At 35.3% G+C, this 17,579-nt stretch overlaps 1 protein-coding gene across 1 annotated transcript; it reads right to left on the reverse strand.

The window, feature by feature from the left end:
* Positions 1–211: 211 nt before the first annotated feature.
* Positions 212–16,666, reverse strand: LOC149964943 (pancreatic triacylglycerol lipase-like). Its single transcript, XM_090170922.1, has 10 exons — positions 16,571–16,666; positions 15,200–15,471; positions 7,714–7,860; positions 6,495–6,606; positions 5,677–5,793; positions 4,624–4,761; positions 4,014–4,271; positions 3,399–3,552; positions 1,714–1,911; positions 212–395 (listed from the first exon to the last, which is right to left on the reverse strand). The coding sequence occupies exons 1-10, from the start codon at positions 16,629–16,631 to the stop codon at positions 302–304; spliced, it is 1,551 nt and encodes a 516-aa protein (XP_090027048.1). The 5' UTR covers positions 16,632–16,666; the 3' UTR covers positions 212–301.
* Between the last annotated feature and the right edge of the window lie 913 nt (positions 16,667–17,579).

Raw genomic sequence — 17,579 nt, forward strand, 5'->3', positions numbered from 1 at the left:
AATAGGTTTTAATGATATAACGCAAAGTCCCCATGTCAGCTAACTAAAGTAATAATAATAATAAGTATATTAATCTGTGAGGAAGCTAAAATATATATTAGTTAATCGTAATTTGTGATTCAAATAAAAACTATAAAATCAATTCAATATTGATAGGAAATATTCTTCATACTGCAATTTGTAGCTAAGAACTGAAATAAACTGATACAAATGATATAAACTGATTTATTTCGGTTAATTAACTTAAGGTTAGGAGGCATAATAGTAAATGACCTACAGAAAGCATCGTTAATATGGTATATTAGCATCTGCTACTGGCACTAAATTTTTCAACTCTCCCCGAATTCAGCGAGTTGGTAGTTCCGCAATACTTTGTAGTCTCTTCTGATTTGTTTCTATTTTAAAAAAAGATATTTTTAGTTTTCGGTATACCAAAGATAATATGAACCTCGTACCCTAGTTTCGATATAACTGCCTCGCGCTTAGTCAATGGCGTTTACCCACTTCCTGCCGGAGCTCCGACACAATTACCTTCGTAATAACCATGGAAAACCAACTACAGAAAAGACCACGGCCAAAGTTCATGACGAGTTGTTCGCTCAACAGCGCGTCATCAAAGTTGGCCGTGATAGAACCATATAGTCAGTGGCGTAACTATAGGGTGGCAGGGCTGGCAAAATGCCACGGGCCCCCGACCCGAGAGGGCCCCGGCCCAAGCGGCCGTGAGTTCAGAAATAGCCTAACTTTTTAAACAAAATATTGTACCTAGGTACGTAAAAATTATAATTTTTTCAAGTACTTAATTAAATTACAATGCGACGATTTTTACTGGGAGGCCGGAGGGCCCCACCCAAAGAATTTGCCACGGGCCTCAGATGGAATAGTTACGCCACTGCATATAGTGGTTGATAGAGGCCGAAAGCACGTGCCGGAAGTTGGTAAACGCTTAGTTCCAAAACCGTCAATCAGAAAGCTCACAGAATTCGAATCAAGGGTACGGAGTTCTATAATATCTGTGGGTGTACTAAACGAAATAGATTACTTATATTTATCGTTCCCGATTCACCAGTAGTTAACGATAATGATATAAAACGATACCTATATTCTAAGCGATATCACGATATTTCCGTTATGAAGCCAATAAGGCCCATTTTGATTTTCAAGACGACAAACATCTAAATATAGGTGCATAAATGGTTTTCTTTATTATGTGAAAATCTAAGAATGGTTGATCGACTACTTCCGATTTCATTTTTAAAAGTCGGATTAAAACATAATATATATTAAATGGGCAAGGCACCTTAGCCCTAAGTCATCAAGCGACTTTTAAAGCCAATAATTTAGGTGGCCGGGTTACAATGCGTAGGAGGGTGGTGCCAACAGCGAGGGGCTAACCACTCTTGAAAGTCTGTAAACCGATGACGCTGGATTACGCTTAGATTAGCACTAACAAAGGCAGGGACTTCAAAGATTACGCGTAATCCCATTAGTACAGTCAAAGGTACGGCTCTGTACACCGATTACGCGGAGTGATTAGCCCCTCGGTCAACAGCTCCCTACACTAACTATTACCGTTAACCTCAATATCAGTTATGGTTTTCATATGTTTTATGAGTAAACTCGTTGGCTATAATTAGTAAAATAGGCGATTTGTGAAGTATCAGAAATGAAACATAATATGAAATTTAACGGCAAATAGCAGTTTGTACTTACAAAAGCTTCAACCTATTCATATTGACAACCTTGACGTTACGCAGTCGCAAATCATTTCTAACTCTCCATTTCAGTTTGATAATATTCTCAATGGCGTGTGACGTCGTAAATGTTAGCGACACGGATTTTAAAATTCCCAAATCTTTAGATGAGGCGACTAGGTAGGCGTAGTTGGTCTCTGGTTCGAAGACTTGATTTCTGCCGAAGAGAAGATATTTTAATTTTATATCAAAATTAAAAGACTAAACATGTATATTATTTAAAATATTTTAAACTGTGAACCTAGAATTAAAATTTCACATAAACTATAAATCTATTATGCCATAAATATAATATTTAATTTAAGCTAAAATGATTAAAAATCATTTATTTTACAATAAATTGATTTTATTGTTTAAATACAAGTCGTCTGGTACAATAAGTATCATCAAGAATGTATTTATTTATATTTAGGAAGAATGATTATGTTGTGACAATCGCCGGGCACGTTGAACGCCTTTCCCCCGTCTCGCGCGGGGGGAAAGACAAAACGTCACCGGCGTTTGATTTCCATCGCGTTAGGTGACGTAAATTTTAAGCAGCCAATGAAATACCGGGACTATTCGTTTTATTTTAAGCGGAGGAGCGTACTGGGGGGAGCAACGGGTGGATTGAGAGAAAGGCTAAAAACCGTCTCGACATAGACATTCTCCCTAGGTATAAATAAATACATTCTTGGTATCATTTAAATTTTAAATATTTTAACTTATTTTATGAAAAAGTGCCGCCTTTATAACTTTTCATGTAATTTTAATTAAAATTCTGATTCTTCATATTTTTAAATCAAGAATCGAGGTTAAAGATAATATAATATACGAATATTCACCAATTTGATCAACGAAATTTTAAGATAAATATAGTTGCTTAGAAGTGAAAAGTTCATGGTTATATTAGAGTAGTGAAAATTTCCTTTTAGTGCGTTATGAAGGCGCATGAAAGAAAAAAAGATCGTTGCTTTTTATCCTCATTTTCGTTTGTAAATAGGTTTTGCCAATTTATCGCCGTATCGGTGGTAAATTTGTAAATTCCAAGAAGCCGGCTATTTAACATCGAATTTAATATTTACCAAATAGTACCAGCAGCAAGACTTATTACCTTCGACTTCCACTTCCGGTGAATTGACACGGTATGTTCCCATTTTACCCAATTTTACCTTATCCCAAAGTTATCAGTTCTCCCAAAAACATGATGTCCCATTTGTCCCAATTCCATTTCTCCGAACCGGAGTTCATTTAACCCAAAAATATGTATTCCCATTTTTCCCAACGATCAAGTTTCCCAAAAAAATTGATTCCCATTTCTCCCAATCATTATTTGGAATCGCTAAACAAAGTAAGTTTACCGTTTTGTGAATATGTGAATTGACTTGGCGTTAGGTTAGGTTTTCGGTTAGGTTAGGTAAGGTTAGGATCCAAAACCCCAGAAGAATTCCTCGAAGCGATAAAATGGGGAATCGATGTAAAATGAAATGGGCCAAATTTGATGTACTTGCATATTAAAATAAAACTTAGATTCATGTTTATACCAAGTGTAATTTTGGGACAAATGGGATTTGGGATAACTATTTGGGGTAAAACGATTGACACAGGCTATCCGCTAACGAAAACTCGGGTGAATAGATGCGGCGGAAAAAATGTACTGCATACCTTTTTGATAAGACGACAGCTTCCTTCTCTCCATTTTGACCCTCGAGGGTGGCGTTGACGCTTCCGAAACTGACAGTTTTGATGAAAATATTGATGCCGAAAGGATTTTGCTTGTCGTCTTCCGGTGTCTCAAGTACCACCTGATAATGATGGCCTGAAAAATGAATCGTCATTTCACTTTATGCAAGCCTTAATGTAATTAATAATGGACGTCTATGACGAACCCTGTAGAACAATTTTAGATTGTCAATTGGGGGCTTTTCATATTCTACTAATTGCATATTTTATTGCTAGAATGCTCTAGGCCTAGAAACTTTACTTCATTAAATAGAGATTAGAAATTGACGTCTTGAATTACCAAAATGTCATCTTAACCTTTTAAACATCAGTTACTCATTCTTTTCTATTTTCGATTTGTAATGGTCGGTAGAAATATAATTTTAAATAAGAAGTCAAAGGCATGTAAATCCCTCGTTGCTCATTTAAATCAGTAACAATCCTAATCAATAACCACCTTAATCAATTTCACAGATAAAAGCGGGTACGTTGGAGGTTCACATATATTTTGTAATATTCTGATGTTCCTTTTCTCTTTTGAGTAGAAACAAAACATACTGCAAAATGGTTCTTTGTCTCCAGTTGTTAGGAAGAGCCTGTTTCCAGTTTGCGGTGCCGTGACCGGTTGAAAGCTTTCGGCTTCGTGACCAAGCACTCCGCAAAGTCCTCCGCCCCTTCCGCACGTGCCGCATTGACCCGATGAAAAGTGGTCGTAGTTCTTGCAAGGAAAGCCAATGAACTTGCATTTCTCGTTTTTCATTGAATCGATGAACAATAAATACGCTCTTCTGTGACGACAACCAACTTCTTCTCCAGCTGCAAAAGAGAAACAAAAACATATAGAACTGTATGGAAGTCTTTCATCGGCTACCTTATTTTAAATCAAGGTGGTTTTCATACCAATAAGTTTTAGTGTAAATACCGATTTCACAATATGTTTAATCAAAAATAACTCACATTGAGCCAAAAATGATTAAGCCTATTAGACTCAAAGGTAATGCTCAAACGAGATTAATTCTATTGTGAATGTTAGTATTGATTGGGCTATTTTTAAGTTTATCATAACGATTTTTAATATAACCTATTTTATCTCATATTTCAAATTTATAATATTATTTTCTCTAAGTAAGTGGCATTTCATGAAATCGAAGATCAAATTATGACATACCTTCGTCCAATCCTTTAACTATGGCGTCTATGGTGATAACTTTAATCTTTTCGGCGTACGATTCTGGACATCCGGGCTGGTCGTGTCCGTTATTTGGATAAAAGTCAATGTGCCCCATCGACTGATAAGTTCCAAAACCTTTCAAAAAATTGAAATTAACATAAAAATAATTTTGCATTATCTCTCTTATCAGATATAAATTATATCTCTTTTATTTCTGAGACATCAAATTTTCCCACCCTTTACAATTATTAAGTGCTTGATCCCACAGGCATTAAAGGGGAACGGCCAAACTTTTCCAAATATGGCCTTATTTCCTTATCAAAAAATTAACAAGACATTCAATATACTAACACGTACCTTTTTGTCTTGAAAAAATAGCTTTTGGCCCAAAAAGTTGAAACGAAAAATAACACCCGTATGAGCGATTTGCGAACTATCCTAACTTTTAAAATCGCGGAATTTAGGCTTAGGTCTCTTATAACTGGAACGCGCCGCGCGTCCAAAACAATTTTTTTGCGTCTTCAGCAGCGCGCTATTACGTTGTTTTTCTGTCTCACCGGATTCTCACCAGGTGTCGCGGCGGACGCGCGCTTTTCGATTTCCCGAAATTTCACTATTTTATTAAAAATTAACCATTCAATATTTTTTGATGCGGTTTTCGCCATTAATTTTAGTTTTTAATGGGCTATAGGACTATCTAACTGGTTAAGCCTTGACCGTTCCCCTTTAATTATTTGCAATGGTTTTTAAAATGTTATATTACAGTTTTACTATAATGGCGAACAATCCAGCGTACTGTGGTAGATAACGTCTTATGGTTTAAATAGTATTCATACGGGGACCCCAAGTCGGGGCTTTTTCGGTGTTGAATTTTATAACATTTTATTTTCTAGAATTATTTATAAGTATGCTTTGATTCCTATCAAGCTACAATTACGAAAATGAAGATAATTTCTGATCATTTAATCATGATTATTGGACCCTTAAGTGATCTGCTCCGCTTTGTTCAGGTAAGTTGGAACATTGTAACAGATAAATACAGTTACTTACTAAGATGAAATAGAGTCTTGGCATCTGTGTGAACTGCATCGACAAATTTCGCGTCGGAAGGATCGAGGTGCACCTCATTGGACATTCCCTCAAACATCGGACCGGCTGGATCCAGAGCTTAAGAAATAGATATTTTTGTACAATATGCTGCATTTGTCAAGTAAAAAAGCTATGGGTCAGAATTGTTCCCAAAAAATCTTCTTCATTTTATGGTGTTAAAATGTGAGAATAATTTAGGTTCAAATTAGTGTTTTAAGTCGGAAAATGACCGAGGCCTTTTTTCCGGAAAATATTCCGTATTTTTCCGCAATAGAACAAAAAAGTTTTCATTCCTTGATTAGTGTAATATATTATTTGCAAATTTAAATAAAGCGGCATTTTCGCCTAATTTTTTCGAATCTAAAAGTAAAACTAAAACTCTAGACTAGTTTAAACTGATTAACAATGTTACACTATTAATGTTTTGTAGTATGTTTACTGATATTAGATATTTTATATCGATAAAAAATTTAAAACATTAAAAACCCGTAAAAAGTAATTTTAATTAACTTATGTTTCAATTTTGCATTATTCCGAATTGCGGAAAATTTTCCGCAATTCGGAAACCTTTTTGCATTTTATTTTTCCGGAAAATTAACAACACTAGTTAAAATATATTTTAAGCAATTAAGGCTATAAATAACACAAAGTAATTGATATTGCTTATAATTTATAAAAAAGAAACTTGATGTTTTAATTTGACATTTATATGTTCTTCTTGAGAAAAAATACTTTAGGAAATGCTTGCGGTATTTGTATAAGATATCCCCATAGCTCACCCGTAATACGCCGAATCTGCCCTTTAAGTCTCTCGCCGGCATAGCCAGCAGTGTGCGATCCCAAACTGAATCCAATCAAGTGAAACCGCTCCAGATCGGCATTTTTCTCAATCTGTAATATACCATATAATAGAAACATTGATTTTAATTTCAAACAACTTTCCGCCATCTCGTGGTACTTATTGGAAATAGGGAAATATTTTTCTTCGCCTAGTTTACATGATTGAATAAAGGTAGAAAGCAACCACTTAAAATACATTTTCCCTCTCAGTGTATTAAAAGAGCCAGAAATAAACATATTTAAATAACTGTTTAGAAAAAATTATAGCTATTATTATTTTAAATTTTTGTTTTAGTTATTTATAATACAAATATTTCAAAGAAAGTGTCACCAATTCCGGATCCCGCAGTTAGCTATTTAACGAAATGTCACAAGCTATGCAAATTAATCCTTGCGGTTCAAAGTTTGTCTTAGTTTGGATTAGTAACTATTAATTAGTTAAAATTATTAATCCAAGCTCTTTGTTAATGTGGAAACGGCATTTTTGAAAAACCATATTTTAGAGTCAGTAATTTGGGAACTCCTCTAATCTTAAGAGTAAATGGTTTTTTAGGATTGTTCTGAGAAAGGGAGACTTATGAACAATTGTCGGCAGGACGCTTGTATCTTTGCTAGATAGATCTTTCAACTTCCTGCGTAAATTAAAAAAAAAACTGTACCAAATCGGAAAAAGGTCGGATGTGTTTTTTAGTGTTGAGTGTATTAGTTGCATAATGCTGCGTTTTCATGATAGCGAGTTTTGCAGCGAATTTCGTAGCGAGAGCGAGAAAAAATCGACCGAAATCGCTAGCGAGTTTTTATTCTTAGCGAATCGCTTTTAGTAGTGAAATCGTGACCAAGGTGCCGTTTTCATGAAAGCGACTTTTGGCAGCGAGAACTCAATGAAAAGGGTTTTTATTTGTATTTAAAATGGTGGTCATCAACCGGAGAAGACGTTTATATAAATTGCTGTTAAGGAAAAGGCCGTTGCTATTTACCCCCGATTTTGAAACTCTGGTAAGAATATCATACTAAGAAAAGGCCAAAATAATTTACCGTTATTAAATTTACACTATTGCCTTTTAGCTGCAAAGTATGAGTCAACATGACCCGTCTATGTTTAAAACATATACGATAATGTGTGATGACTATCTTATAACATTTCCTGATGGTACCTACCTGTAGTTTGGAAATGAGTAAAGCGATTTCGGCACCAACGACACGAGTATTTGTGGCCGCCAGAACATACGGAATGCCGGAACCGCCGCTCCAATCCACGGTTATGATGTTCATGCTTTCTCGTCTCAGATATTCGTCGCGTACAGTCTGCAAAGATTAATAATAGTAATAACGTATAGTATTTTTTTTATTGTACATTTTTATTTGTGGAAATATCACCAATACATAAATCAACTGAATGACCGAAAACAGTCTTCGTACCCATTATCACAAAGTCAGAAATATTATGTCTTTAAGTTATAGTTACATATTTGCACGTGATTTCCCCACCCACACTCCCCTAAATTATATCACCACCTTAATTGTTCTAAAATTTTAACCCAAAACGGTCCCTAACTATATCAATAGCTTCTAGCATACGAATAAAAAGTCCAAACATCAAAAATTTTATTATTACTCCTTAGGTATTTTACAATATTTTAAAGAATTTCTTAGTGTATTTTATTATACACCTTAGTTTCTAGGCAAGCAAGCTAACATACAATGGGAGTTATTGTACTAATTTGTCGTCGCACTTCAAATTAAAAGTTTATTTTTTAAATATTTTTCTGTACTCGATATTTAAACTTCATTTGTCCGAATTTAATTTGTCCGAATTTCATTTGTCCGAATCGAGGCGCATTTGTCCGAATACTCATTTGTCCGAACTGTAAAAATATGGCTCAGATGGCCGAATTACGGTTTCATTTGTTCGAAAATTATTTTGCATAATTTGTTGGCAATTGAACCGTTCTATCCGTTTGTCAAATGTCCGAAATGTCATTTGTCCCAACGTGATACATTGGCGTTAGTCAAATTCGAAATAATCACATTTAACCGAATCCGTCAAAAATAGAGTCCTAAACGTGCGTTTTTTTATCTTAACATGAATAATTGTGGAACTTCAATCTAACCTAAATTCCAATGAAACAGACACCAAACCTAACCTAACCTAACGGAATCAAAGCCAACTATGAATTAACACCAAACACAGCCCATATTTGGTTAAAATAGAACGATTTCGTGATGCAATTATATTTCTAATATTGGAAAATTACATTAATTAATTTTTAACGAAAAGCATTCCATTTTAAAAACCAATTAATCTAATTTTTATACAACATTATTAAAATTCAACCTATAATTATTATAAAACGAAAAATTCGGACATAATGCATATACGAAACAATATCTTTGCGATAGAAATTCGAACAAATGCTACTACTCGTTCAGACAAACAATTTCGGTTTTCAAGTTCGGACAAATGAGTATTCGGACAAACGCCAAACTATTCGGACGAAAGAAATTCGGACAAATGCTACTACCCCAAAAACTTCTTAGTTTTTCTAAATAAAACTATTTATCAGTGATTATATTGTATTTAAATAATGCTGATAGAACTTTGTGAAAAATTCGCTATATATGTTACAGCGTCAGGGAAGCAATAGAAATTTTAAAACAGACTTCAAAACACCCGCCTAACCAAAAAATACTTACTATTGCTATGCCATCTGGAATCACTAATTTAAAGATATAAGTTAATAATAAATGTATAAGCATAGTATTTTAATTGAAATTATTCCCCACAAAAATTTAGGCTATAAATTCTTTAAAGATTATACGTAATTTCTAATAAAATTTAAAAAACCTATTGTTTTAATATCTTTTAACAGATGGCACCAAATATCTAAAACCATATTTTACTTCAGAAACTTTAAACCTAACTTTACGCAATCTACAGAGAAATAGCCAGTAGGCTGAATTTTTTAAGTACCTTCAATAAGTCTTTTTAAATAATGTGTCGAAAGCGAAGGGTCCGCCACTTCAAGAAATCACGTACAAACCCTGATTCCCATATTACGAAACACGGGAATCTGGGCGGGAATCTTAAATTTTTCCGGAATCAAAAAATCATCTTCGGATCCGGAATCACAACCGAATCCTGGAATCTTACAGGGTATCAAATTCGAATCATAGAATCATCTCAGGAATCTGGAATCATACCAGAATCGTGGAATCACCTGGAGAATCAAACTCTAGTGAGATAAGCTTTTTCTTTTAATCATGGAGGATATGAATCGATCGCGCCACTGAATCTTTGCTTCTTCGTCTACTTTTTCTTTTGTTTGCTTCAGAGTTTATAAATCCATAACAGTTTTGTGAAGGAATCCACGGAATCGAAGGTAAAATCAGAAAAATCAATTTGGATTACGAAAGAATCAGAAGGGAATCAAGGAAACCTCCGACCAAAGCTAAGGTTTTAATATCTTTTTAATTTTAAATAAAATTAAGTTTTTTTAATTTGTTAGTAGTAATTGGATAGTTTATAGTTTGATTTTTGGTCATGCATTTGATTATTAAGTACCCAAATCTTTGTTATACACAATCTAAACCAATTTCTTTAAGACCCATAAAAATAAGAGGTGATTTAGGAACACTACAAAACTGATTCCCCAAAGTATATTTGACGAAGTGGAAAGCACTCTCGTTTCGCAGCAACAAAAGTCAGTTCCGATCCAAGCTTGGAAACATTTATATCTGCGTTAAGTTTATAAGTTCTTAACAGCTGGTTAGAAAGGGGCTTATCCACGAGTTTTTCGGTCTCCCTTTTTATTTCGTTGCCCCAAGGGGGGGTAACGAAATTATAGTTTCCCCCTGAATCGGGTCGTCTTGGATAGGGGTGTTGGATAGGATTACCTCGCCGTGTTCGTAAAGGCGCGAGTTCAGTGGAGTTTGCGGTTGAGGCTGTGAAGGGCACTCCGGGGGTAACGTCAGAGTCTTGGCCGACCGATCAAGGGGTGGTGGTGGGAGGGAGCAGGTCACCTCGTACTAGCCGAAAAGGCATTTTCGAGGGTCGGAGTTTAACGCAACAACTTCGAGGTAAGCCTGCCCCCTCCGCTTTTCGTTCTTCGTTCCGCTTGGCGCCATCGTTCCATCGTTTCACTTGGTGACGTCGCGGCGGGTTGGCCTTGTAGAAGACTATGTTACAAAAGTTTCAAAAATTCTCCGCTAACACCGCCAAAGCGGCGCTGCGGTTGTGAAATCGCTGTCATGTTTATGACTTAAATTAAATATTACTTAAATATAAAGCTCTTGGTTTAAAAGTTATTAGAACATTTTTTAAATTATTAGAATATTTTTAAGTAACGTAATATCATTTAACATAGATGGCGATAGCGTCACTAACTTTTACTTTTCAAACTATATCTCTCGAACGTGTTTCCTGGTCAAGGGGTGATTTCCCCCTTTCCGACGCCGAGAGGGAGGGGGCGAGAACCGCTTGCGCGGCCTGTGTTCAGTGATTTTCTTACTTTGTAAACATTAGTGCCTGGTAGCATATCATGGATTTATAAAACGTTTGCGTGGCCTGTGTTCAGTGAAGTGAGTAGTGTGTTGTGAAAGTCAATATTTGGCCAATGGGCGTTTTCTTCTCACGAGGACAAGCTGGAATTTTGATGGTTTAAGCCCGTCATTCAGGCTGTATTTCTTATACTTCATTTGAAACAGGTAGTTCGGTTTTTATACTTTCAGGCTGTATTTCTTATACTTCAAGGTTTTTATATTTTCAGGTAGTTTGGTTTTTATATTTAAATTTTTTATTTGTATTTCTATTTTTCTTAATTTGTTTTTCGTTGTTTTTGGATTTTCTTTTTGGATTTGTCTTAATTTTTTATTCGTATTTCTATAGCGTTCTGATTTTGAATTGGTATTTTTATGGAATTCAATTGATATTTCTGCTAGGAAATAATTTTGAATTTTCGATAATGTATGCATTTTTTTACTTTAACAGAAAATGGTTAAAAATGGCATTTTTAATATTTAATTTTTGTTTTAAACCCGTCAAAATTTTAAATTAGGAACAACTAGATTTCTTTTGAAAGGTTAACTACATACGTTTTCAGTTTATCACGCAGACTGCCAACTTATAATCTTCCAACAAGCCAAAATCAGAATAAATAATGTAGTCGAATAGTTCTTTTTATAATATAACATTGGCCATCTTGTTGAAATGTAGCCTCCCCGCTTCAGCTGTGGATCCGTTTTCTCTCCCACTAAAGAGTTTATGATCTCATTCTTAGGCATTGGCTGAACTATTCCAGGGCAACATTTCAACAAGTTGGGCAAGCGTAAAGACATTTTATAAAATCAACTATTATTTAGCGTTATTTATTTTACTGGTTTGGTTTTATTTCCTGAAATCGATCATTTTTAAGCCTGGTACAATAATTTTATTTTCACGATCTGGCAAACGCTGAAAGCTTTAGCGGTAGAAGTCGGGAAAGTGATATGATAAATACCGTGTTCCCCTCCTTAATGTGGCTTTCTGTAATTGCTTTGCCTTCTACAAGGCGCTATTTGAATATGGCAAAACGAAGGAACCACTCAAAGCCAGCGGGAGCTAAGCTAAGCGGGTAATTTCTGTGAGGTGAGAAATAGACCTTTCTTAGTCTATGGGTGAGCGAGCCGCTTCCGTTGTTTTGTATGCGCTTCACTATGTCGTCGATTTTCCTGGGCCTAAACCTTTCCAACGAATTCGGCTGATATTCATGGCGCCTATTTCTCAGAATTTAGTTACTCCGGAAACCGTTGGCACGTTCTTTTTCTGCACCGATTTTACAACACACAGGTATTTCGATTTTCTGGTGCTCTAATCACGATATAATCTTTAATCATGATTAAATCGGATTTAATCAATATAATCATGATTAAAACGAATTTAATCGATATAATCATGAATAAATCGGATTTAATCATCTGAGGGGTGCGTCGGTAATCAATGAAGTGACCTGCCCTGGAATAATTATTATTATAATTTAAATCACCTTTTTATGTCCTCGTGACTTATTTTACTTAAACTAAAATGAAAAGTGTTGAAGTGGGCTTTTCCTTTGGGTTTTTCAGTATTTCCCAATATTTTAAGAAAATAAGGTACCATAAAGCGTTCGCACGCGCATATGTTCTCGGAACTGGACTTCCCGTAATCCGTCAATTGTTCGCAGCAAAGAAAATTATTGGTATCTCACCCCCTTAGTTGATAACAAAACCGGAGGCGAACATCTTCGAGGTCCGCCTCCGCTTTTTTGGTCCGTCTTTTCGCCGAGCGTTCGGACTGTAAAAATGTTCACCTAGGACTAGGAGGGTTATTACCTAGCTTCTCCGCGCGAACAGGGTATAATATAGCAGTAAGAGTGTATTCAATTAGTTAATAAAACCTAATTACGACTGAGAAAGATTAACGGGAAATATTTCTTTGTTTAGCTTTCCCTCCGACGCCAAACTTTACCAACAAAATTTTCGATAGGTTAATTCTAACAGATTTTTACGAAGAGTTTCTGAAAAAAAAAACACAATCATTTGGCGAATGAAACCCAATAGAATTTTTAAACGATTTTTGTAACAACTGACCTTTCTTAAGAAAGGCTCGGTAACTTCGGTTTGTTTAAATCTGATAACATAGGCCATGAAATAATATTATCGCCCTTGGCGAACTTGTTTTAAAGTGTTGGTTGCACGAAAAATCGATACTTTCGATAGTAATAAAAACGAATGAATGCTGGCTTGTTTTGAAGCCCAGGGCGTTCTCTTTCTAAAACTGTCATTGTCGAAACAAATTTCCAAGCCTAAGTGTATTAACTTTGAGTCCGAAATCCTTAAATTTTCGGCGAATTTCTCTCCTCCGTAGCAATTTGGGGCAAATCAAACCTGTAGTTTTAATCCTAAAATAGAAGGAACTGAAGTGGTAGGATTCTGTAAAGAAATGTATTACAGACAATTAGCCAATGATACGCTTCACATTTTCTGACGTCATGGGTGCCGAGAAGAATTTTAGAAGTCTGGAAATTCTCCGAAAACCTCGATTTCCACCATTCCGACTTCTTTTTATAATAATTCAAAGACCACTTAACCGATTTTGATGAAATTTTCTGTTCTTGCTATAAAATGTTTGCTCTTTCTAATGAAACATTAATTAGCCATAGCTAAAATTTCGTGCAACCAACACTTTAAAGACTTCTCGAGGTTAATGGTCATAGCTAGTGAAGGGAGCTTCTGTCTAGCGTGGCATGAAGTGCTTGCCACCACCCTCATACGGATTGTGCCAGGCTACATAAGTTAAAAGGCAATTAAAGTCGCTAGATAACTCGGGCTTAGGGTGGTGCCTTGGTTATTAGCGTAGCTGATTATTTTCATTATTATTTTATTATTATTATTATCCTGCTGCTATCTTATATCTCGGAGTATGATGGAAAATGGTAATTTTTCGTTATGTTTTAGAATGTGACGCCACGAATGTGTATTGACGGAAGCTTGACCTTCCCTACTTAAGTTATACTTCCTTTACCAAATTAATTTTTGTGTTATCTGAAAATAGATTTTAATGTCACCCTCTATACTTATCATTTCAAATCTATATATATAGCGACCTTTTAAATGGTGGCTAAATGTTTTTCTTCTGAGATATGTCCCTTATTTAGAGTCATAATTGTAGTTTTAACCTTGATTACAGTAGACACTGGCCAACGAGACATTACAGTGACTCGACGCCAGCCACTTGTTAATACATGGATATCGAAATTACGCCCAGGAAGGTTCGTGTCTTTAGTTGTGACAATCGAAAGGTTTCAAGTTTGGGATTGTCTACCTTACGCCAAAGGATTATAACCCGTTGAAGGAACGTCGGATTTTCAGAAAATGGAAGATTATATATGAAAATCGTACATTTCATGAAAAATGGACCGAGCGGTTTTGTTTTGTTTTGGTAAGCGATAAATTTAAATTTAAATTTGCACCCCGAGAGACATATTTAGAATTTTCAAATTTGGTCCTTGAGCTGAAAAGGTTGGCTACCCTTGGTTTAAATGCTAATTAGATCACGACATATGAATAAAGGCTTACTAAATATCCTGAAAAAAAGTAAAATTAAAACATTTTCGGTATTAAACCATTTCATTGAAACGTAATTCCATTTTTTCAAAACCTATTAGTGATAACAAAAGTAGCATAAGACCCAAAAGTGTGTCAGCTGTACCTTCGCGCCTATTAAAATTACTAGTGAGACCTAGTCACACTATAGACTACATAACCTACTAGTTGGAATAGTACTAGAAACTTTATATTTAGTCTATAGTCTGGCGCGATTTTCTCTGTTCGATTGACTCGCCCGTAGACATACGTTCTAAAACGCCACACTCGGCGGCGCTGGAGTACCTCGGTTTTGATGACGTATTTTTCGACCCCCCCCCCCTTGTTTCCCCTTTTTACTTTGCGACAAACTCTCATTAACTACTATACCGTGCTGACACACTTTTGGGTCTTATGCTACTTTTGGTGATAAGAAAATGCGTGTTATACTAACTCCTAGTTATTTCGCTATGGTTATATCAGCAACTGATACCTTCATAAATGTAATATTTTCAATTTATCTGTGGAAGAAAGAAATATCACTTACTCTCATCCAGTCGCCTTCCCCCTCTCTGAAACCGTGGATGATAATTTTGGTTTCGTCCTCCGCGTTGAACGGGACATCCGCGAAAGAGAAACTGGCGTCTCGGTTGTTTAAATACAATGGTTCGGTAGGGTTGTCACGGGTGTACAGACGGAACGTGGTGTTGATGGTGTCACGACCACTGGGCAGTACGGCGAAAGGTCGGTAGATGGGGTGATAAAAGGGACCAATGTAGTCGAAGCATCCCAGCTCTTCCATGCATTTGTCAATATCAACTGAAAGATAATAATTTTATCCATAGTGTATAAAAGATATCTGAATAGAGGTCTATTCATCTTCGTATCCTGCTCTCATATTATTCAGGGACGTCATTTGGGTTAAAGAAGTTCCCAAATAGCAAGGGAAAAAACATTTCCCCAAATATCTTGGGAAAATGTTTTGTTCTTTCTATTATTCTGAATTACGCAACAGCCATTTCAATTTAAAATCCAAGAAATATTCCATTTAACGCGTTTTTGCCCTTTAAAAAAACCTGTTTTCCCAGAACCCGGACATTCAAGTTCTGCTCCTTCCTGAAAAATTATGAAATGACGTGCCTAATATTAACCGCTTAAAATATGTACCCGGGCGGGATCTCGCTGATTTTTCTAAATACTTTTCGGAAAAAATTTATAAAAACTATTACTTCAGGAAAATGATCGGTTTATTTGTGAATATTTCCATGCAGATTAATTTAAATATTTTCCATGGTTAACAAAAGTGATACTTGATTTATGTCGTTTAAGAGATATATTAAAAAAATTCTGATTTTAGTAACGAAGTTTATTTAAGTTAATTTATATTTTGACATTTTCTAAGTTTGAATAAATTGATATGTATTTGGTGCGTTTTCCAATCACTATTAATTTAATGTAGTAAACTAGGGATGTACCGATATGACAGCCGATATATCTGCCTATTTTTCTAATATCGGTATCGTCCAATATCGGCTTAAGAGAAGCCGATATTGGCCGATACCGATATTAGAAAAACAAATTTTCAGAAAACATTTAAAAATAAGATAATTCTAGATGAACTAACTAATGATATTTTTTTATTTGATTGGCCGCGCCACGTACGCCAAATCGGACCTTTCTTAGACAGTACAATGAAAAGAAACATATTCTGATATGCTTTTGCAAACTTTTCCTGGAAAATTTGAATAAAATGGTATGACGGTGTATTGAACCATCTTATAGAATGATTTTATCATATACACTACTGTTATGATAGATAACTTTGTTAATATCGGATAATATAATATTCGATATAACCCTATAGTAAACCTTTGGTTTCTTTTATTAACGATATCTTAATAATATAGAAGCTACTCACAAACCGCTAATCCCAGTTGGGCAATAAAACAAAGCACTAAAAGCACGAGAAACAGCGCCATTCTGTCCCGATCACTGCTGTACAATTAGAGCCTGACTCGCAGTCGACGAAGAAGGAAACTTTAGACTTTATAGAGAGCGGAATTCCTTTATATGAATATATGGTTGTATACGGTCGAGGTGTTTTTCTCTTTGATAAAATTATTTCGGAAATAGCTGTACAGTTACAGCTCTACTGAAATGCGTAAGCGCTATTCAAACGATTTATGCGTTTTGAACGATTGCTTAACTTCTAAAATTCGTTATTTTATCAACAGGGAAACAGGTCTCAATTTGTATTTGTCACTCTGAAACTGCAGCTGCCTCGGTGTCATTCAAAGTTGGATTAGCCAGAATAAAAACCAATTAATCGATCAGTCATAGACTGAACCTGCGCCTGTATGAAACTGTGTTCGGATACTACTATACACCAGAAATAAAACTTAAGCCTACCACAAAAACATTCGCTTTTTCGATTTACGTATTTTACGAAATGATTTCCTGTTAAACCCTCGAAGCCAATAAACTGGTCCTATCCAGTGTAGCAATGATCTATGTCTTCAAAAATGTCAAGCTTTAGTTGCAAAAGTTATTATTTAATTAACAAGACAATAGAGCGGGAATTTAAATTAGATCAATATAAATTTCTGAACCGAACTTTGAAAAAATTCGCATTTTGGGAACATTGAAAACTGAATCAACGAGCAAATATGAATTTTTTTTCCTTCGAAGCACAAAACCTATGGATGCCACAGTGGCTAAAAAGTTATATTTTGATAGTATTCCTCTAATATAGCAAGATGATTATCAACAGGTTATCGTTATAAAAATGGATAATTTTATTGCTATACCCGATTATAAAATCTAATTTCCATAATTTTTGGAGTTACTTGGCCCTTGATATTTATTAGCGACCAGGGAGGCCACAATTATGATAATAAAGGGCAGTGTTGAGGCTGCTAATATGGCCG

This window comes from Leiobunum rupestre, chromosome 1, assembly GCF_980474605.1.
Source record: "Leiobunum rupestre chromosome 1, qqLeiRupe1.1.hap1, whole genome shotgun sequence".
Taxonomy (NCBI): Eukaryota; Metazoa; Arthropoda; class Arachnida; order Opiliones; family Sclerosomatidae; genus Leiobunum; species Leiobunum rupestre.

Coding starts and splice junctions, on each gene's coding strand:
- LOC149964943 (XM_090170922.1), bottom strand. CDS start 16,631: ATGGCGCTGTTTCTCGTGCTTTTAGTGCTTTGTTTTATTGCCCAACTG. Junction 6,607..7,713: donor TACTCATTTCCAAACTACAG/GTAGGTACCATC, acceptor GGTATATTACAG/ATTGAGAAAAATGCCGATCT. Junction 396..1,713: donor ATGAATAGGTTGAAGCTTTT/GTAAGTACAAAC, acceptor TTTTTAAAATAG/AAACAAATCAGAAGAGACTA.